The following is a 23,351-nucleotide window of genomic DNA, read 5'->3' on the forward strand; positions in this document are numbered from 1 at the left end:
CTGTAAGTAGTGTACGAAATCTACACTTCATCAGACAAATGACCAGTGTGGAGCGTACTAACACTGACGTAAGTAGTGTACGAGATCTACACTGTCACCTTCATCAGACAAATGACCAGTGTGGAGCGTACTAACACTGACGTACGTAGTGTGCGAGATCTATACGGTCACCTTCATCAGACAAATGAGCAGTGCGGAGGGTACTATCACTGACTTACGTAGTATAAGTCATCTATACAGTCACCTTCATCAGACAGAAAACCAGTTTGGAGCGTACTAGCACTAACGTACATAGTGTACGAGATCTACACTGTTACCTTGAGTGTGGAGCGTACTAACACTGACGTAAGTAGTGTACGAGACATTATAATCCTATGTACACTGAGGTCGGAAATAGTGTGACGAAATGGTAAACAGATTAAAGACCGAAGAATAAAGTTGGTAACAATGAACGGAAGTCAATTCGGCTACACTCTTCTGTTTAACACTTGCTCATAGATGTGCGAGAGTCTGTGACACCCACCCCCCCCCCCATACCCCCACCCCCCCAACCCTTCACCAACCTACCCCCGGGCCCGGGTCTCTCATTAAAAGATCAAGGGAATATATTTTTTAAGACTGAAACACACTAATTATGAACAGGATCAGTTTCAATTACATAACAAATGACAAAATCCAGGAGAAAATGTCTGAAATTTTACACTAAAAAAAATATATCAGCTTCAAAGACTGTACAAACGTCTCATAATGCAAATTTAGAACTCGATACCGCAGGACCAAATTAGGAATGACTGTGAAAACAATAAAGATATAATTGTTAAAGTTTAGGCTGTGTAATACAACACGCATACAGCACTTTAAGCAGAATCAGCGTCAGCTGTTTCGAGTTTCAAAAAATGTGCATGATAAAATGTCTGACCATTGTCAATAACACACATTGTCGATCGTTTTAACAAATACAAAAGAACTTTGGCTGGACACGTTTGGAAATTGTCTGTATTACATAGCGTATACAATGTTGACTGATACACAAATCAGCTTTGTAACTGTCCCTTGTTTAAATTTTAAGCGTCTCCCAGTTAAACTAATCTTCTATATAAAACGTATTATTGAACAAACATGTTAAGATGTATATTTATAATTATTTTGCTAAATTCAAATTACCAAATAAAATATGGAACATACTTGAAACATGTTGTACTTTTGATACCACATTCCAAGTTTCTGCTCAAAGGGAAATAACTCTGGTAATCACAAAATTTTGTAAGACGATATATACAGTACGCCCAATATTCCCCAGGCGCCACCTCTGTATTAGACAAATAACAAATCACAGACAACAATTCATTCAAAAATATATAAACATGAACTTTCTTCAATCTCCCCGCTAAATAAACTGGAATACGTCACCCCGTGGTTTGCTGTAACCTGAAAGTCACGTTTTAATTCATATACATGTATCTAATATTCTTTCGAAAGTACCAGACACATTGTAGAAATGTAGGTGAAAATTCACACATTTGTTGAGTTAAGGGATTGATGCACCTTCCTACCTAATTTTGACATATCTTTCGATCCGTTTGGTTTTCCTCGCTCACCTCCTCTTTTCAAAGTTTAGGCCCTTCGCCTTACTAACGAGCCCTAGAAGGACAAAAGAGTTGTATGAAGCAGTATAATTAACTATTTAGGCATACTGTATCGAATTAAAAATTTGTATATAAAGTTGCTATTTACTGAGCAATCTTTGTCCCATTGTCCCATTGTTCTGTAAAAATAATAATAATAATTACCGATTTATTTCATCGCACTGAAGAGCTCGTATTTCTGTCTGTGATAACTGCACCAGTTAAATTATTTTTAAGTATCCAGTTTGGATGTGTTCTATAAAAAACGTGGACAAAAAGTCGACTTTGAAACGGTTACCAAAACCAACAAGGACATATCAACATGTCAACATAATCATATTCTAAACTCAGGCTCAGTAAAAATAGGACAAGATATGATTAAAGGAAAGATTTACACGGAGACTCCTGAAAAAAAAAGTACAAAAAGAATATGACGAGGTGACCCGAAGGGAACCAGAACACTAACAACAAACAGATCCCCCGAATATTCGTTCCCCACTGGAACTGATGTCAAAGAGGGTCAGCTTACTGTTTCTAACTGATTTTGTCTAATACTGCTGAAAACAAACTCTCTACCCAGGTTATGCAATGTAAAGACCAAAATACATTTTTATTGTGGAACATATTACGTATTTCTTCTAGTATTTCAACATATGTAAGTGAGTGATATCCTTACAATTTTCTTTTTACAGCAAAACATTTAGAAATAATTTGTGTTTAATCTTGTACAAATAGACTATGTTGGTTTTGAGTATGATACTATCTAGCACCAAGTGTCTTTTATTAGTCTGATGGAAAAGGAGCGAACGGAAATGTTCATAGATAGATATATATATCGACATGTAAACAGAATTTAAACTTTATATCGAGGAAAAGAGGGTACATGGTGGACAAAACACTGAAAAACTACATGTAGAATAAGACCAAGTGTTCTGGAAGGTAGTCCCCTGCTTCACCGACGACACTCGCCATCTAAATCTTGGTCAATCTAAATAAATTATGACAGGTTATCTATGAGAACAAGGTAAAAACAAGAACCCACCACGCATACAAACAAGCATCATACTCATTGGACCCTACACCGAATAAAGGAAACAGAACAGCCTTCAAGGAGGCCATCGTGATCACCATCAAACTGTGATCGATATTTCAAACCTTGTCAGTTGATATGCAAAATGTCGACATCTTGGGGATCGTGATACCAGGAACAAGTCCTTCAACTTTCAATTAACTGCGAGATGTAAACACCATTTACACAAAGAGCCCTGGGAGTTCCGGAAGAGTAAACGCCTTCCGTCTCATCGACGACAGTCTTAATTGCATCTTGATTTATTTCACAAAAGCTATCAGCTTATATATATCACTTTATTTGCCTAGTTGGATCGCGCGGGGGATCCTATTGTGGAAGAAAGCTGGTGTACCCATGGAAAAATAACGTGGTCTGACACGTGACCCCGTGCCTTTTCACATCAGATCTACCTAATTAAGAACTGGACACTTTAACTGTTTTATTACAAATCCATGACCCTGTGAAAGGTTAAGCATACCAGGATATCATATATGGTGTGACTTGGGTACTTTTCAGCGAAGGTACCTACTGTACTAATAGACAGAAGAAGGTACTGTACTAATACTATAGACAGAAGTAGATACTGTACTAATAGACAGAAGTAGGTACTGTACTAATACTATAGACAGAAGTAGATGCTGTACTAATACTATAGACAGAAGTAGATACTGTACTAATACTATAGACAGAAGTAGATACTGAACTAATAGTATAGACAGAAGTAGATACTGTACTAATACTATAGACAGAAGTAGATACTGTACTAATAGACAGAGGTAGGTACTGTACTAATACTATAGACAGAAGTAGATACTTTACTAATACTACAGACAGAAGTAGATACTGTACTAATACTATAGACAGAAGTAGATACTGTACTAATACTATAGACAGAAGTAGATACAGTACTATAGACAATAGTAGATACTGTACTATAGACAGAAGTAGATACTGTACTAATACTATAGACAGAAGTAGATACTGTACTAATACTATAGACAGAAGTAGATACTGTACTAATACTATAGACAGAAGTAGATACTGACAGAAGTAGATACTGTACTAATACTATAGACAGAAGTAGATACTGTACTAATACTATAGACAGAAGTAGATACTGTACTAATACTATAGACAGAAGTAGGTACTGTACTATAGACAGAAGTAAATACTGTACTATAGACAGAAGTAGATACTGTACTAATACTATAGTGTACTAATACTACAGACAGAAGTAGATACTGTACTAATACTATAGACAGAAGTAGGTACTGTACTAATACTATAGACAGAAGTTGGTACTGTACTAATACTATAGACAGAAGTAGGTACTGTACTAATACTATAGGCAGAAGTAGATACTGTACTAATACTATAGACAGAAGTAGGTACTGTACTAATACTATAGACAGAAGTAGGTACTGTACTAATACTATAGACAGAAGTAGATACTGTACTAATACTATAGACAGAAGTAGGTACTGTACTAATACTATAGACAGAAGTAGATACTGTACTAATACTATAGACAGAAGTAGGTACTGTACTACTATAGACAGAAGTAGATACTGTACTAATACTATAGACAGAAGTAGGTACTGTTTGGATACTATTGTTGAAGAACTTTTCTGTGTCTACATATGCAAATTTTCCAATTTCATTTCCATCACTTTCATTCGGTATTAAACTTCTTAAATTTTTCATTTTCATTTATCGTCACTCGTATTGTGTGTTGAAGAGTTCAATCTTGATTTTTATTCGGTGCTGCCATTTGGTTGGGTGTTCCTTTAATTGTTTTACTCCCATCTTTGGTGTTGATTCTTTCATTCTGCATTTTAACATCTCAACTTTTAATTTTTCGCTGATCTTATTCATTGTAAAATTGCATTCTCCGTTCAGAGTTAAACTGCTTAAACTTCTTCATTTCTTTTTTACTTTAAACTAGTCAACTCTTTTGTCATTGCATCAGGAATGAAAAAGTCAATATTTTGCTTTTCCTTTCGATGAGCAGCTCACAAGTGCTTTGTTCTCTATCATTTTGGCATCGGTCAACTTGTAAACCGTTCAGGTTTTGTTCTGTGCTCCTGATCTGGATTACATTGATTAATTTCTAAATGTACCTAGAAACAAAAACATTAACTTCAAATGTCAACATCCTAATTGTTGAATAGTGACTATATTCAAAATCCGATAGAAATCACACTGTGGAATGGGGATATTCACAAAACACTTTCATAAAATGTCAATTATGGCCCATCCATAGTTCTTCTAATGATGTTGATTAAAAATAATTAAACATTCTTTTTCAAATGGAAGTGCAATCAACAAGATTTTATTACATTAAATGATACAAAGTTTATTCATCACAAGATCATCTATATTGTCATCACCAATAATCTTTGTCAATGTTTTTTGTCTATTATGCCATCAGTATGAGACCCTGCAATAAAACAACCAGCTTAAGCTAAAATCCAACTATCTACATTGTTATGTACTTTACAAGTGTGTAATTATAAATAAACATATATGCATTGGTTTTCTGGTTCCTTACACAATTAAAGCCAGTATTTCCCAGTTATCTAAACTAAATCCCTCAAAGTAAATAGAACTCCAAATAACCAAAGTTTTATTCTGACATGTATATATGACAGGGTATAATTAAAAACCATCACATAAAAACTATTGAGGATTTTTATCCTCCTTACTACAGACCAAATATATATATGTATATATATATATATATAAATTCATGGCATAACATTACATATGTAAGTAAACTAGCATGGTATCAGCTAAGGCAGTTACACAATCATACCTTTACTTCCTAAAAGTACTCACCTTATATTTAGTCAACATGATATTTATGTGTACATTTGAGATCTTTATAAATATTTAAAGTCATGACTGCTTCTATTTCACAGATGAAATCGAAGACGATAGCTGCTGCCAGAATATCACTTTGTATTACAAAATATCGGCTGTATAAAAAACACATCCAGACAATACCTATATATACATACAAGTATGTTAAATCACTCACATCTTCACACAGCAGTTTTACATCACCCAGGATCAACATCTCTATCTATAACAAAAAACCTATATCATCATACTAAGCAGTTTTCACAATTCAATTCTCTCAAATAAATGTTGTTTAATGTTGTTAAACTTTTTAACTGTAAACATAAAGTTATTTTCCATGATTTAAATTTCTGTAAGTTAGCTTTTTTTTTCTTTTTTGTTTTTATTCTTGTTAGAATTACTGAATAGACAACAAGAATCTTTAAATATTTCACTGTGTCTTTTTCTGCTTCCTATGATTACCAATGTTTATTCATCATATCACATTGTCTAGTTTTCTTTATTTGTATCTTATTACTGAACTGTTGAACCCTTGAAAAACTAGCCTTAAGCATATTTACACTGATAAATGTTTAAAAAATAAATACACCCAAAACAAAACAAAAATCTACACAGTAAATACTCAGCTACAATGAGCTACACTCTATGTCATCCACTCTGTCAGCTAGACTCTAACAACAACTGATAATACTCTTAGTTTTCAGAACACATGTACATATTTCTAATACAATGACACTGTTATCGGTGACCACTGATAACACTATCAGAAAAGATACAAAATTTGATGACACTCCTTAAATCCTAATCAGACTGGTCACACTGGTTAAATACTAGATGTTTCCCGCGACTAGAAAAATACTTTCTGCTAGATCAGTGCAACAGTAATACCAGTTTTGGTATTTTCACAACACTTGGAATTCCCATATCCATAAATATTTGACTTGTTTGGTTCAAAACCTAGGACATCATTTTAAGGGTAAAATCTTTTAATATTTGATATATTTAATGTGACAGTAAAAATAACCTTTTCATCCTCAGTCTTATTAGTTTTCCATAGCCACAAAAACTAAAGTTTCTACCAAACAAACAGTTCACGTAATGTGCTAGTTAATCTCACAATTAGAGAGATTGATTTTTTTCAGCAGAGTCTTAATGGTTTGGTGTATAGAATTTATGTTTAAATCTTTGCTATAAAACTCAACTTTCTGACACAATTTGCATAGAATGGTTTCAGCTTTAGCATATGTTCATATGTGTCAATACTTGCCACAGATACATATCTAGGTACACTTATCAACACTTCACTCATATCATCCGATCATGTGAAATTACATATATATACTGGTTGGGGGTTTTTTTTGTTTGTTTACTGTTTAATCTTTGTGACTTGTACAATGATACACAACATGAAATACACATAATTAAAAAAGGAAATGTATAATGCTGGTCAAACAAGTCAAAACTACACCCCATCAATCAAAAATACAGCCCAATTATGCCAGACAGGTAATCTTTCTTTCGTGAACAAGCAGTATATTTATAGAGATGCACCTGATTTTGTCCCCTCTATTTACAGCAGTGTCTCAAAATATTCATGGATTTCATAGCAATCATACAAATCAAATTTTTGCAATTTTCATTTCAAACCAATGAACAATATTTCCATGAATGAAAAATTCACAATCTGAATATAAAATGACATGTATACACACGTGTCTTATCATTTCAGGGATCGTATTTTCATGATCACGTTCATGTACCAGGAAAAAGCAAAAATTTCATCATCGCATAAATGACTGACAATACAGTAACATAATGAATACACCCTTTACTTGTTAAAAGTACTTTTCATTCATCCCACAAAACAAACCATAAGGTCCACGAATCTGTATGCATTTGAATTCAGGAACTTTTTTTCAAACTGAATTACTTCATAATTGAAAATGTTTATTTCTGATATTTCCAGCTGTAAACAAAGCTGTAAACAATGTTATTATGCTACATTAATAAGAAGGTCAAGATTCTTTTTTATTATTTTGAAAAGAAAAATCATCCAAGGTGTATTGCTAATTAAAGACCTTAATGACAAGTAAATCAAAAAGAGATTCTAACCACAGTTCTGGTCCACATAATACTACATTACTGATGTATTATAAAATGCCTTCTATATAATTATACAGCATAGCTTAGACAATGAGTTGGTGTTTGTTGCAAATAAAAAAGAAAAAAAAGGGGAAATTGAATTGTTTTAATTTACTTTGACTGTTTAAGGAAAGAGAACACAACATGTTTACTGCAGCTTCAGATATATGTACAATATATGTTGGAGTAACCCCCGTGACAAATTGCACTGATCTATGTTAAACAAAACAAAAATTAACAAGAGTGCCGTCGACACAATATACGCAGCCACAAAATATAAAGATCAACTTTGGTCCTTTTAATTATCACTTTTAACATGTCTGTATCATAAATCTTACAAAAATCAATGAACCGTAAAATTGACCCTTCATGCACATCTACCCATTGTATTAGTGACATTGAGCAAGTTTTATGAAAATCTTATCATTAGTTTAGGAGGAGTTGCGTTCACAAGGCTCAACTATGAGCAAGCTACAGATACAAAGTTGAAAATGACATAAATCTTACAAAAATCAACGAACCAGTTGTAGTTATGACATTGAACAAGTTTCATGAAAATCTGAAGATTAGTTTAGGAGGAGTTGCGTTCACAAGAAATGGATATACAGACAGACACACGGAAGAGATGATGCCAATATATGAATGCCTCCAGCGGCATGTAAAAAATTATACAGAAAATGAATCTATTTTTGTTGTATATCAAAAAGTGAAGATTTTGAAATATTCACCTTTCATAAAAAAGGTAAAAATATAGTGATTTGATCCGTGACCCAATTCCACAAAAGCAGATATTTAAACATCAATTTTGATTTGACTAAAGATGACTTTAAAACCACAAAACCTCATATCTAGCAGAGTTCCATTAAAAACATGCTGGAATGTTACATAAAATCAATTATTGTTTATAAAACAACCTCTTCAGATCTTAAACATCTAGAGAAATTCTATCATAAGAAATCCTATTACATTTTAGTCTATATTCCTTTATTCAAAATCCTACATAGATTGTCTTCCTTGATTGCATATTTCTGTTAAATAAACTTTGTAATTTTTTTTATCAATAAATTAAATAAAAATAAAAAAAGGGATTTTTGTTAACAGTTTTGTGTTAAAACTGACACTGAGAGCTGATGAGAGACTGATGTACACAGACCATCCACCCTATGATTTGTAGACTACATGATGATCTGTGGTTCTGGTACTGATGTTCCTATAGATTTGTGTGGTAGAATTCGTCCACCGTTGATGTACAGCTCATCCTTAACTGTAACATCCTCACCCAACACAGACACATTCTCCATCCTCACCTTGAAAAATAAATGAATAAAATAAATAAATAATTAAATTCATAAAAAACAAAAATCATAATTTTATCACATGTATATGGGCGAGAATTCGCTAATGAAATTTCAGTGTCAAAGTAGTTTATCCAATAAAAAAACAAACAAAATCATCCAAGTATGGAGAATAAACATTGTTTAAATATCAAAGTTGGTTTATTTTTATCGTCATATGAAAAAACAAATTGATCTCATTGATTAAATAACAAGGAAGCAGAACAAGTTGTACACCGTCAGTGGATAAATTATAGGCAAAAAGTGTGACATTTCTGGAGTAGTGAAACTTCGAGTCATATTTATTAAATGCCTGAAGAATTGTGGTGCTGTAAAAGTTGTTAATCAACTGCAAAATGATCGGTCTATCGATAAAAATGCTTGTTTTGTACAGGATTTGATTAATGCTGCGAAAAAAAATAGGATTGAAAATAGACCAATGTATGTAATTTTTCGTGTCAACAAACGTTACGTGCACATTTCCCTCAGTAAATTTGTTTGGAAACGCATCATCGACAAGGCATTTGCGAATTTACTAAGTGTCAACACAAGGTACGATATGAATGTCGTAATTTTCATCAATCAATTGGAGTTCGGAAAATATATCAGGTAATAAAATATAATTAATTTTCGTGTCCAAACTACCCTAAAATACCCCATCTCTTTGGAACAGTTGTATTTCTGTAACAGATTGCGTAACGATAATGTTTTTTACTGAACATCAATATATCTATACTGAACACCAATATATCTAAACTGAACATCTATATATCTATACTGAACATCAATATATCTATACTGAACATCTATATATCTATATCAATATATCTATACTGAACATCAATATATTTCTACTGAACATCGATATATTTATACTGAACATCAATATATCTATACTGAACATCAATATATCTATACTGAACATCAATATATCTATACTGAACATCAATATATCTATACTGAACATCAATATATTTATACTGAACATCAATATATTTATACTGAACATCAATATATTTATACTGAACATCGATATATCTATACTGAACATCAATATATCTATACTGAACATCGATATATTTATACTGAACATCGATATATCTATACTGAACATCAATATATCTATACTGAACATCAATATATTTCTACTGAACATCAATATATCTATACTGAACACCAATATATTTCTACTGAACATCTATATATCTATACTGAACATCAATATATCTATATTGAACACCAATATATCTATACTGAACATCAATATATCTATATTGAACACCAATATATCTATACTGAACATCAATATATCTATATTGAACACCAATATATCTATACTGAACATCAATATATCTATATTGAACACCAATATATCTATACTGAACATCAATATACATCAATATATCTATATACTGAACATCAATATATCTATACTGAACATCAATATATTTCTGAACATTTATCATAAATCAATAAACTCCATGTACATGTAATTCCACTCAAGCACCAATGAAGTGATGAGAACACTAGGAAGAAGCTCCCTTTTTGAATTTAGTATACTTACCAATACATCTACGAATATGTTCTCTGTTTTATTTTTAGTACATTTTCCCATCAACCTAGGAAGGAGTTCTCTGTTTTATTTTTAGTACATTTTCCCATCAACCTAGGAAGGTGTTCTCTGTTTTATTTTTAGCACATTTTCCCATCAACCTAGGAAGGAATTCTGTTTTATTTTAGCACATTTTCCAATCAACCTCAGAAGGTGTTCTCTGTTCTTAGTATACTTACCCATCGCCCTAAAACACATTTCCAGCCTATGATACAAGATTCTAGCCAGGAGTGAGATTTGATGGTCGCCCCTTTAAGTATCGTACATCGTTTCACACACACACCATCCTCTATAACGACATCTGGTCCTATAGTCACATTTGGACCAATGCGACAGTTTTTACCAATCTTTGCACTTGGGTCCTGTGATAAAAGATATTACAAGGTATTTATTCTGTAATAAGTTAATGAGGCCAACAACATATAACTTTTTATAAAAAGTTTATGGGTGGACTCATTACAGGACTACAATGTTCAAATCATTACTTCTTCCTTAAAGTCGGAACTTCGGGAATGAACGGGAGAGGGGTTGGGGTGATGGTGTTGGATTAATTACAAGATCCCAAGGACAACACATTACTTCTTACTCAAAGTCAAAGTCAGGGGGTGGGCTTATTACAGAACCCCAGAGGGCCAATACATGACTTGTTACTCAAAGTCAGGGAGTTGGCTTATTACAGCACAAGGATAAAGCATTGTGAGTAACTGTACTGATTCACAATAGATATGGTTGGGGCTGGGATTGGAATTATTGAGGAATATATTGGTAAGTTTAAAAAAGAATTGATATTAGAAAGTTCTTTTTCTTTCTAATAACACTAACCAATTAAATTTTATTGAAACAAAATCAGAATTTGGTTTGATTTAATCAACTTACGACTAAAACATTTCCAACAATGCCTTGTCCGCTGTGTAACTGGTCAGGGGACTTCTGACGTAGGGAGCCTAGGTACATACACATTCCTGTGAGAAAATCTTTTGGCTGGCCAACATCCATCCAAAATCCTGTCATGTAAAATAACATGGTAAGCTTTCAATAACATAATTATGAAATTTTCTAATTTGAAATAAAAATCAGTCCAAATTATTATCTTTTTCTGACAAACTTAATGGGGTATTTTTTTTAAGGAAATGATGTTGTTTTTTTTATACATAGACTTGATCACAAACTTATAACAACTAAATGAAAAAGGGCCATCAGAGACTGGTTATGCTCTTAGAATGAGACTTATCTAAGTATGCAAAATAACAAAGGGCAACAACTCCTATATTATGCAAAAGAGAGTTATGGTTCTTGTACACTGCACTTCCCCTCATTGAGATCTATTTACTTTAAAGTTTTATGTTGATACCTCTTGTAGTTTTTGAGTTTTGCTTCAGGCAAAATTATGGCTGACAGACAAACAGACAAAGCGACAACTATATGCTCTCCCTTTAGTAAGCAAAAACAATTCTATCAATAACTTTTTAAGTTGTACTGACAATCATTGTATCTATTGTTTATACAGTTTCTAATCAACATAACAGATAATAAAAACAACAGTTTACATTTAATTACTAAACAGGACCCCTTTCATATACCCTGACAAACTGCTTCATCACCAATTCGTGACAGACATGAATATTTAATTATACCTTTTAAAAGCTTTGTCAAAACTCATATGGAATTAAAATAAGATTAGTATAAACCTGCATTCGTCCTTCCTGTATAAATCCTAGTTCAATTTGTCATACAATTGTGTTTGAATTACCTCCCTTGTCATTTGTTAAATCTACATTATTATATGAAATTGGATCACAAGTGTTATTGATATACATAAATGTACAAATAATTTAAGTGATAAATGAACTGATTGAGGCCAAATGACAATACATAATTTTCTTGTGAATATATTTTTCAATAAAAAAAAGCCTGAGATATTAAGTTTTCATACATCTTCAAGACATACCTTGCAGTTCCATGGTGTATAGATCACCATCACTGGCCATGTGTGGGAAAACATCTTTTTCAATAGAAGTAGGTTTCAACTGAAATCAGCATTAGTATTTCATAACAGATTCTGAATCATCAAACTTGATATCAATGACATAAACAAAGGATTGTAGCAGGAGATTGGGCAAAGAGAAAACAAGACTAGAATTCACCCTCCCCACCTCAAGGTAAAAACAAGACTAGAATTCACCCTCTCCTCCTCAAGGTAAAAACCAGACTAGAGTTCACCCTCCCCTCCTCAAGGTAAAACCAGACTAGAGTTCACCCTCCCCTCCTCAAGGTAGAAACCAGACTAGAATTCACCCTCCCCTCCTCAAGGTAAAAACCAGACTAGAGTTCACCCTCCCTTCCTCAAGGTAAAAACCAGACTAGAATTCACCCTCCCCTCCTCAAGGTAGAAACCAGACTAGAATTCACCCTCCCCTCCTCAAGGTAAAAACCAGACTAGAGTTCACCCGCTCCTTCTTAAGGTAAAAACTAAGCAACAATTCAAATATCTGACCTTTGGAGCTATGGACACATCCAAATTACTATCATTGTAGAAATGTATAGAAACTGCATGTCAATATACACCAGTTCCATTCACACTGTGAAGGTGAATTTCAAATTCACTTAACAGTATAACACTATTTGAAGCCAAATCCTAATATAACATTATATATACCTTTACCATTGTTATCTATGTGGTTACTGTAAAGCAAAGCAGTGGAAAATGTAATGGAAGAGAATGTAAAATACAATCAGACAAGCAGTACTTACAGGAATCCTGTTGAGAATTGATGGGTTAAATATATACATCCCAGCATTAATTTTATTGGAGACATATTCTTGTGGTTTTTCAACAAAGCGTTGTATTCTGCCATTTTCTGCATCATAAACAACAACACCATATTTGGACGGTTCATCGACTTTAGTCACCTGCAACAATTTAATTCATCCAATGAACAACAGTTTCACATAAAACAATTATTGCTTCGTGAAAAACATTTCATATTTTACTTACAATCAGGATCAGAATTACTTAGTCTACAAAGTATTGTCAACTGCATTTTGATACCAAGGGACAAATTTTAATAAAGAAAAGGGAAAAATAGTGAGGGAGGCAGAAAATGACTACAATATATTTTATTCATACATCATTTGAGGTCACTGAGGTATCTGGAAATTAACTGCGATCTAATTTGAGTAGAAATATTAAACAGTAATATTGCCCTTGTATTAAATGATTCCATCTTTCACATTTCTGACTCCTATTCCTTGACATCTTTAACTATAATTTTGGTGTTTATACAATTTATCTATAATAATGTTGATGTTGTAAAATCTGATATGCATGAGATAAGTATAACGTAAGTAAACGTTCTCACCATTATCGTTCCTTCTCGGCCGTGATGTTTGTGAAACTGAACCATTTGTTTAAAGGGAAAGTCACATATAACATCACTGTTGAGGACGAAGAAGGGTTCGTTATCTTGATTTAAATGATCCTTGGCTAATGCTAAGGGCCCAGCTGTAAGACAAAAACAACAACAATGCAGTGCCATGTCACTGATATAGATTAGTCGAAACACACAATGATGCAGCTTCAAGTTAACAAATATGTTTAAAGTTTGATTCACAGATCAATATCTTTGATATTTTGTTACCTGTTCCTAAAGGTTCAGACTCCAATGATATAATTATCTTCACACCCAACTGAAAATTAAAAGCAAAACATTCATATATAAACATGTAATATGAAATATCTAGTTGTAGAAAGCAGTAAGAGGTTACCAAGATCGACATTGATTTTGAACAAGAGAGAACATGACAGGACATGATGGACTGACATGGGTACCGGTTATAGTATTTGTAATGCAATCAAATGGCATGGACAATAAAATAACAAGAAAGACCCACAACTCTATCTGTCCTTGAAAAGTGTTACAGGGAAATCATGCTGTGTACAACCTTTAGTATCAAAATTAAGTACATATCAGATGATGTAACTGAGAACATAGAAAATATACTTAATGGGAAAAATGTAGTTCTGGTGACCATCCAGTCTGATAGAGAGACTGGATGTAAAATGTCACGTTTGATCATGATAAATACCAGGTATATGACTACCTTGGTGACCATCCAGTCTGATAGAGAAACTGGATGTAAAATGTCACGTTTGATCATGATAAATACCAGGTATATGACTACCTTGGTGACCATCCAGTCTGATAGAGAAACTGGATGTAAAATGTCACGTTTGATCGTGATAAATACCAGGTATATGACTACCTTGGTGACCATCCAGTCTGATAGAGAAACTGGATGTAAAATGTCACGTTTGATTGTGATAAATACCAGGTATATGACTACCTTGGTGACCATCCAGTCTGATAGAGAAACTGGATGTAAAATGTCACGTTTGATCGTGATAAATACCAGGTATTTGATCGCATATCTTACCTTCTTTTCCACATTCCTTATCTCCTGTTCCATCTGGTCGGCACGGTAACTCACAGCTAGTACAATGTGTGTGACACCAGCCTAGTAAACCAATCATACATAAAAACTATAAACAACACGTTGTATTGATTATTATACAGAACTTTTTCCATACACAGACTGCAGTAAATACAATACAGTGTAATGGAATTTTAAAACAGTATATCAAATTTGATGTTTAGTTTGCAGAAAATACAGAAAGAGTTCAAATCATCTTCTCTATGGTAGTCATTCTAGTACAAAATAAAAATATATTCATCATATGACTCCAAAATGAAATTCCTGATTACAGAGACCAATGCTATACTACATATATGGATAAAAAGCTATTGAATATGGGGTTCTGCAATACTCTATATTGTTTATGAAACGTGCATGTTTATATAACACATGATAACCTGCAAGTATCATGGAGGTACCAATTACAACCTCAGATTCGAAGTAAGCAAAAGGATGGCTTATTACAGGAGAATCAGAACTATTTGCAAGGATTTCAATAAGAACTGTCAATTATATAGTTATATTTATCATCAGGTGTTGACATACACTGGTGCCTATATATGTTATTGTGTTACAGTGCTTTTTTGTAACATTTAAAACAATATTCTTTTAATAACAGTAATCACACAATGAGAGAGAAAAGTTCCTGTTTACCTCAACCAGTGCTTCTAATTGATGTAGAAGCATAGGTTTATTTCCAAACTCTACCAACGGCTTTGCACAACTTAATGTCAAAGGTCGTAGCCTTGTTCCATAGCCTCCCACTAGAATCAAAGCCTTCATTCTTCAACTTCTGTTTTAGATCAGAACCTGAAACGGATTAAACAAAATTAACGATGCTCTAAAAATATTACTGGAAAGATCTCCATGTATGACAGCTATTTCTTCTATACAATAAGTGGATTTATATAATTTGAAAGGATTTTTGTTAAAACTTCAAATTCGTCACAGAAATGGATTTAAGACAATGTGTGCATATCCTTTAAAGTTGGATTTAATGTGAGCCCTAAGTATTGAATATGGACTTTTTGTGTAGAAATAGAAAAATTGGTTCAAATGTGATCATCATTGGCCAGCTGGGTCAATGGAACTTTTAGTGTAGTATTGATTGAAGTTAGAAACTGATGATTGCTTCAGAATTATCTTGATCCACAAAATATCTACTTAAGTATTCATGTAGATATAAAAAAAAATGTTATTATTCAAATATATAAGTTAATGATTGAAATACTGAAAAAAATCTTATTTCATGCTTACAATCTCTTCACAAGAATTTCGGTTTAAAGCCATCAAAATAATCTACATTCTAATTGATCGAACACAGATCACGATATAAAAAACAGAGCCCATTTCAACCATCTCCTTCTCAGGAAGTTTTGTAAGAATGGCAAGACCTTAAAACATTACTGTATCATTTTCTGAAGTCGACATAATTCCTTAGATTTCCTATTTTCTTGTTGATAAGATAAAATATCGCCACTTTTGAACAAAGATATTGGAGACTTATTATCTGCATTGTTCAGGATGATGGAGACTGGGAAAGATTATTCAAACCAACTTATCATCTGCTATCAGCATCACCCAGCATTACAAAAATGTTTGGAAATTAGTTTGATTGGATTGAGCATTATGCAAACATGTGATTTTCTGCTACTTTCATTTTGGCAAAACAAAAATATTTCCTATTTCCAGTTCAAAGATGAATTGATAAAATCAAGATCTCATGTCAATATTTTTGTCCTTACTTACTTACCATAATTTTTTCCAATATGCTACAAAAACACACATTTTTTGCTTTATTTTATCTTCAGAATCAAACACTCTAAAGTATCATATCATTTACAAGGCAAAGAGAAAATTGGAATCACAATGAAAAGTTGAACTAATCTGCAATTTAGGTCGGACTACTCAACAATGTTAGAGGTTTACAACAGGCAACTTTTATGACAGGCTCCTTTCACAGCAACATCAGATAATAAAATCAGCCAGCAAGATATTTCTATACTATAGGAGTTTGAAACCTGAATCCACTTATCAGTCATAACAGGGACGTATATACGTCATATACGTCCCTGGTCATAAGTAATAAGTAATAGTCGTAAGTAAATAATGGACGCAGGCAAAACAAATGTCGCAATATCCATATCTAAAGTTATATGATGATCAGGAGATGTCTCCTATAAAAATTCTAACCATGGAAGATTAATGATGATACAGAACAATAATACTCAAATGATTAAAAGACTGTGCAACTTGTAATTTTTCATGCTCACTATGTGCTGGAGGATACATTAAGAATATACGGATCACGAGTTACATCCCTTGGGCCGGCATCCTTAGGGTGTTGAAATATCGCGACACTGTTCAATGCTTATTAGGAGAGAACTAATAATAAGTCCCATCTCACAAAAACTGGAATAATGTCACTAATGTCAATTATAAACCATGACAACACAAAAACAATGATACATATAAGCTTTGTCTGATAGCTTAAATCCGTTTCAACATGTCATGTTTTGATTGCTGAATTTGTGAACGAAGCATGATGTTATTCAACAGACGGTTTTCATCGTCAACTAATGTTTCCCTAACCATATGCTGTGTAGATCATGATAATCAGGCAGATGTCTCAATGACTCTGCAATTTTCTTACCTGAAAATTGACACAGAGTAAAGTTGTGTGGATGTGCTATGACAGGGGCGAAACCGGAAACACGAGTAATTTAGACGCCACGACGCCTAACTGAATCGATAGCTGTACCCGAATACCGGAAGTCTAATGTGGACTTCAGACGCAGCTACGTATTTGCCCATTCACTCGTTTCTGGAATGTACTCTGTTTCGACTTAAATTTTCCAAAACAATAGGTCTACCTGCATCTTAAGCTTGAGATATGGCTACCTGTGTCAATTTCCGTAACGATTTATATTAGAACCAATTTTTGGTCATGTAGTTGAAATTTGTTTTACAAATACAAGTGACAACTAGAAATTGTTTGAAACAATTTAATGGACTTTTCATACTAACCAAACAATTAAAAATCTCTTTCACTCATCTAAAAAAAAGAGACTACTCAAAATACGGAAGAAGAAAAAGAATAAGACCCCAAAGACCTTGAACATGTGTCAAGGTAATTTATATTAAATTAATTTTCCACCACTCGAGTATGATGCTGACCAAACGTCATGACTTAAGGCCTTTTGGTTTTTGAGAAGAAGATTTTTAAAGGTTATTTCACAAAACTGAACCCTTGAAGTTTGACGCCTACCGAAAACCGGAAGTTGACGTATGACGGTGTGTTTTTTTGTCCAATAATGATAGTAATTTATCCAAGCATGCTACATATCAAATATGAGAACCCTGTGCAATAGGTATGTTGAAAAAAATGTTATATTAAACATTTTCACATATTTGACCCCTGTGGCCTTGAACATAAATCAAGGTCATTCATATCAACAAACATTATTTTCCACCACTTGAGTATGATATTGAAGAAATATCATGACCTTAGGCCTTTTGGTTTTTGAAGAGAAGATTTTTAAATTTTATATCACAAAATTGAACCCTTGAACATTGATGCCTACCGAAAACCGGAAGTTGACGTATGAATGTATATTTTTTGTTCACTTTGGTAGTACTTTATCCAAGCATGTTACATAGCAAATATGATAACTCTGCGCGTTTTGGCTATAGGAAAACATTATTTTAATGAATTTAACATAATTGACTCCAATGACCTTGAACATCGATCAAGGTCGTTCATATTAACAAACTTCATTTTCCACCACTTGAGTATGACTTTAACTAAATATCATGACCTTAGGCCTTTTGGTTTTTGAAAAGAAGATTTTTTGAATTTTGTATCACAAAATCGCACTTTTGAAATTTGACCCCCTTCTGGAAACCGAAAGTTGTCGTTTTATAGAAAAAAGTTTCATGAGAAATGTTATTTATATCTAATTCTACATCACATATCCAAAAGTTGAATTCTTTACATTAAGCCGTACATGAGATACTGACACTTAAGCTAAAATCAGACATGACGTCATGGCGACCATTCATTTTGCTTTTTCAACCTGGTTTAAATCTCACCAATCACTACAATAAACATGGGGAAACCTTCTCATACCAATTAAATAAGATATTTATTAAAGATTTTGGAATAATTCAAGTTCAAACTTTTTGTCGGGCTTTCAAAAGATCAAAGGAAATTTTCAAAATGGCGTAAAACGGTAACGAAAAACGTTACGAAAAAAGTGAAGACATCAAATTCATCAGATAATCTTTCTGCATCGATTTATGGAAGAATTTTTTTTAAATCTTGAAAAATGTGTGACCTTTGACCCAACAGCGAACTTTTTTATTCAACATATTTTCTTGTAACATGTCATGACAAAAAATAGATAAGGAAATTTTCTACAAATAATATACATGCACAAACTCTCCACAATGAATGGTTTTTAAGTTACAGCAGTTTTAATGTTTTTAGTTTATGACGTCATGGCGGCCATATTGGATGTTTGACCTATGTGAAGATGTCCCTGTAGCACCTTCAGACCTTCATTAAAACATACTAACAAAACAATAAACCTTTCTTTCACTCATCTAAAAATAGAGACTCCGTAAAATACGGAAGAAGTATAAGAATTAATAAGAATAGGTCTTTTCACCTTTGGGTGAAAAAGCTCAAATGTCTGGTGTCTTAATGACTTAAGAACAGGTCTATATCACAATTATAGTTTGAAATAAAATTATAATCAAATTCCTGTACACAGACTCTTCACCTACAACAAAAATATCAGTTATTTGACTTGCTAATAGTGTTAGTTTAGGCGTAATTGTTGATTTCGAATACTGACAAAATGTTTGTATATATCTTTAGATATATATACTGCGGGTAGTGTAAAGCACTTATCAAACTTGTATAACATCCTTAATTTTTATTGTTAAACTAAATACAGTGGTTCCAGTAATACAAAATAAAAAGAAGATGTATTTGCACTGGTTTATTTCATCAGGTATTCATCCTTGCTTTCCTTGTAAATGTCTGGAGGAATGATATCACCACGGCTAGATCACCCTTACACTTTGTTCAGTGATTATGATGTGATGTACTTTCTTTTTGCTCCTAGAGAGAAAAAAGCAGAGTGTAACATGTATGTACTTTTATTTAAAAAAAAGAGGTATTTTTTGTCCTTACTCAATTTAATGTTCATTTTTCAACCAAAATTGCACCTGAACTATGTAAATGTTGAGCTAAATGTTGAAAAGTGTACATTTCTTTCCTTGTACATTGGTAAACTATATTGCAAATGCAAAGTTGAAATCATCTGTTTTGGACAAGAGTGGGAACTTGGCACCCAACATTGAATGATCTTTATATATGACACTGATCATTGTTATACTTTTCTACTTTGATCTGAAACATCTCCAGTACTTCAGAAGATATAGCAATAACATGGATAGATTACTTAGGGACTACAGACAAAGGGCGATTTTAACTGGGCACCATCTTGTGTTCTAGTTTCTCCTTTGTAGGTATCATCAGTCAGTGGGAATAGGATACCAGAGGAAATGAGTCGCAGTATCATAGTGGTAACTATTTCAAGCATTAACTCTCTCCAGACTTATGTCATAGGCAATGTCCAAGTCCACTACATAACAGGAAATAGCAACCATGCAGTGAAAATTCATGTTACTTTGAAACTGGGAGCATACACAACATTGCTGAGCAACTGCATTATGCAAAGCTAGAAGGGTGTGTTTTCATTTCATGTGAACAACAGACAGTGTAGGATTTAGACAATAAAATAATAGTCATTGCCTGAACAAAGCCAATATGTTCTTTTTAATATGTTGCCTAATGTTAAGAGTCATAATTTAATAAAAATGCTTCGTAAATTCTTGCTATGGTTCCAAAAAACTATTTTGAAAATTTCAAAACCTTCTATTTTAGTGCAAAGTAATTTTTCAACATGTTTGTTTAATGCATATGATTTGTTTCTTGCTAAATGGAATGTAGTGAAAAATGAGTCATTCAGTTACTGTATGATTAAATATAAATTTGAATATTTGATCAATTTATATACTCATTACCAGTATAAAAGGATGTTTCTTGCCTTTTAGAACAAAATGTGGACATTGATTTTTTATAATGACCAAGTTCCTTTCTATTTTTTGAGGCAAGAGACGACTACCTTCAAAGACTGTCTGGAATTTTCATTTTTTTACTTTTGTATATTATAGTGAGTTTGATGAGTTGAATTACTAAATATTTTCATTATGAGTCGAGTTCACATGAAGAATTTTGCTACGTAGATCCTCCTTTTTCTCATTTGACATACATTTCAGGAGATGTTAATTTTACTTTAAGCAAATTGATTCAAGATCTTCAGCAGCAATGTGGAGTTAACAATTTTTGAACAATTAATGTACATGAACAATACTTCAGCACTGCATTGCTTTCAGTTGGCATTAATGTGTCAATGACGTGTAACTTCATTTTTTTTTTTATATTTCTTGCAATGTTCCTACAAATATGCCATTGCACGTTCATTAGTTGAAAATCTACGCAGACTTTGGTCAAATTACACAATTTAAGCACTGAATGCAGTTGTAAATATCTCAACATATAAGATATGTATCTATACAACAAAGATTTATTAGGTTACTTTAAATACATGCATGTAAATACACCATGTCATTTCACCAGATAAACTGCATGCTCTGTGCTGTAATTATATAATAAGCTGTCATAAACATTTTGTGCTACAAATGGAAGGAGCAAATGTTGATATCCCTTGCATTGTGTAAGACATTTTCTGTCAAGGAAACTCTTGGCCATAACCGAGCGAGGACATTTGAGCGAGAAATACAGAGGGGATACTTGGAGTTTTGGTTTGACACAGAGACGGGTAATAGGTGATGGAAATTGTTTCTTAGTCTACTGTTAACTGGACTTGATAACTTGTGCCATGGTTAGAGTTAATTGTTTAACTCAACATTGAGCTTAATTTCTAACCAAGTATATAATCTGTCATAAGAAAACATAGAATCTAAATACACATTTCAGATTCTGATTGTCACCTACAATTTCTTATTATTTAGACTTTAATAATTATGCCATTAATAGTGCCATTTTAAAGTTTTTTCCATAATTCAGATCTACATGGAGCTTGAATTGTCTCTATGTACATACTGGTATGTTCTGAACAGGTTTTTTTCTGTCAATTAAAACAGAATATTGGCAAAAGAGGAAAAATATTTTATTGTAATATTTTCACATTGAAAATAAGCAAGTTAATGATATGATAAACAAAAACTGACTTCGCTTTCATTTCATTGAAGATTTATAGAATACGTCATAAATCATTTATCTCATCAGTTATACAAAATGGCTGTCAGAGGGCTATCTTATTCTTTCTCGATTTCCTATGTTTTGATTCCGCAGGTAATTTAAAATTGGCCCTTAGGCCTGGCTCCACCCCTTGAGACAGTTTCTGGGTTATATTTTTGAAACAGTTGAGATCCCCATCCCATAACTATAAATAACATGCTGGGCATTAAGAGATAAACACATTTATGATGATGAACTGGCCCCTCTGAACTTAATTTTGCGGTTATACCTTTCAAACGGTGGATATCCCTCCTCATAACATTATATATATAGAATTTATTGATATCAAGAGATCAACACATTTGTTATGTAAGAATGGACTCTTTAAGTACTGCACACCTTTAGGGACATTATTTCTGTGTCATATTTTTGACTTAGCCGAGATACAAACCCAATAACCATATAAACTCTCACTTGGCATCAAAAGAGAAAGACAGTAATGATATAAGAATTTACTCATTGGTCTTTCAACATGAAAGGGTTTAAATGACTGGAGTTTTAATTTAGAAATATTTGAAATACCCAACCTAAAGGCATGTGTGTGTACCATTACTGGGCTTTAAGATCCAGGAAAGTGATACAGGCCCTATGGGCCTCATGTTTCGAGTGTACTATTACTGTATAGTGCAGCTGCTATGATCACATCATTGTTGTTATACAAAAATTAATGTAATCTCTACTGCTTTTGGTCATAGCAAAGGTAAATATATAGTTACACGGTTATTCAAGCAATTTTTTTTATTTATATGTGTATTCTCAAGTCGAGATCAATAAGTAACAGCAGTTTTAATCTTTAATGTTGTTTATGATTCACTTGTCTCTTTCTCAGGTAGACAAT

General features: G+C 32.9%; 1 protein-coding gene across 1 annotated transcript; it reads right to left on the reverse strand.

The window, feature by feature from the left end:
• Positions 1 to 5,010: 5,010 nt before the first annotated feature.
• Positions 5,011 to 17,838, reverse strand: LOC132548025 (mannose-1-phosphate guanyltransferase beta-like). The gene is made up of 10 exons (XM_060211844.1): positions 17,771 to 17,838; positions 15,772 to 15,927; positions 15,079 to 15,159; positions 14,283 to 14,331; positions 14,004 to 14,146; positions 13,396 to 13,554; positions 12,593 to 12,671; positions 11,521 to 11,648; positions 10,824 to 11,006; positions 5,011 to 9,005 (listed from the first exon to the last, which is right to left on the reverse strand). The coding sequence occupies exons 2-10, from the start codon at positions 15,898 to 15,900 to the stop codon at positions 8,874 to 8,876; spliced, it is 1,083 nt and encodes a 360-aa protein (XP_060067827.1). The 5' UTR covers positions 15,901 to 15,927; positions 17,771 to 17,838; the 3' UTR covers positions 5,011 to 8,873.
• Between the last annotated feature and the right edge of the window lie 5,513 nt (positions 17,839 to 23,351).

Source organism: Ylistrum balloti, unplaced genomic scaffold (genome assembly GCF_031769215.1).
Source record: "Ylistrum balloti isolate Yb309-2 unplaced genomic scaffold, AGI_CSIRO_Ybal_v1 Utg369998, whole genome shotgun sequence".
NCBI classification, from domain to species: Eukaryota; Metazoa; Mollusca; class Bivalvia; order Pectinida; family Pectinidae; genus Ylistrum; species Ylistrum balloti.

Excerpts from the sequence above, each read along its gene's own strand:
- LOC132548025 (XM_060211844.1), bottom strand. The coding sequence starts at position 15,900 with ATGAAGGCTTTGATTCTAGTGGGAGGCTATGGAACAAGGCTACGACCT. Across the intron at positions 14,147-14,282 it reads GTCTGAACCTTTAGGAACAG|CTGGGCCCTTAGCATTAGCC; the intron begins GTAACAAAATAT and ends TTTGTCTTACAG. Across the intron at positions 11,007-11,520 it reads TTGTTGGAAATGTTTTAGTC|GACCCAAGTGCAAAGATTGG; the intron begins GTAAGTTGATTA and ends CTTTTATCACAG.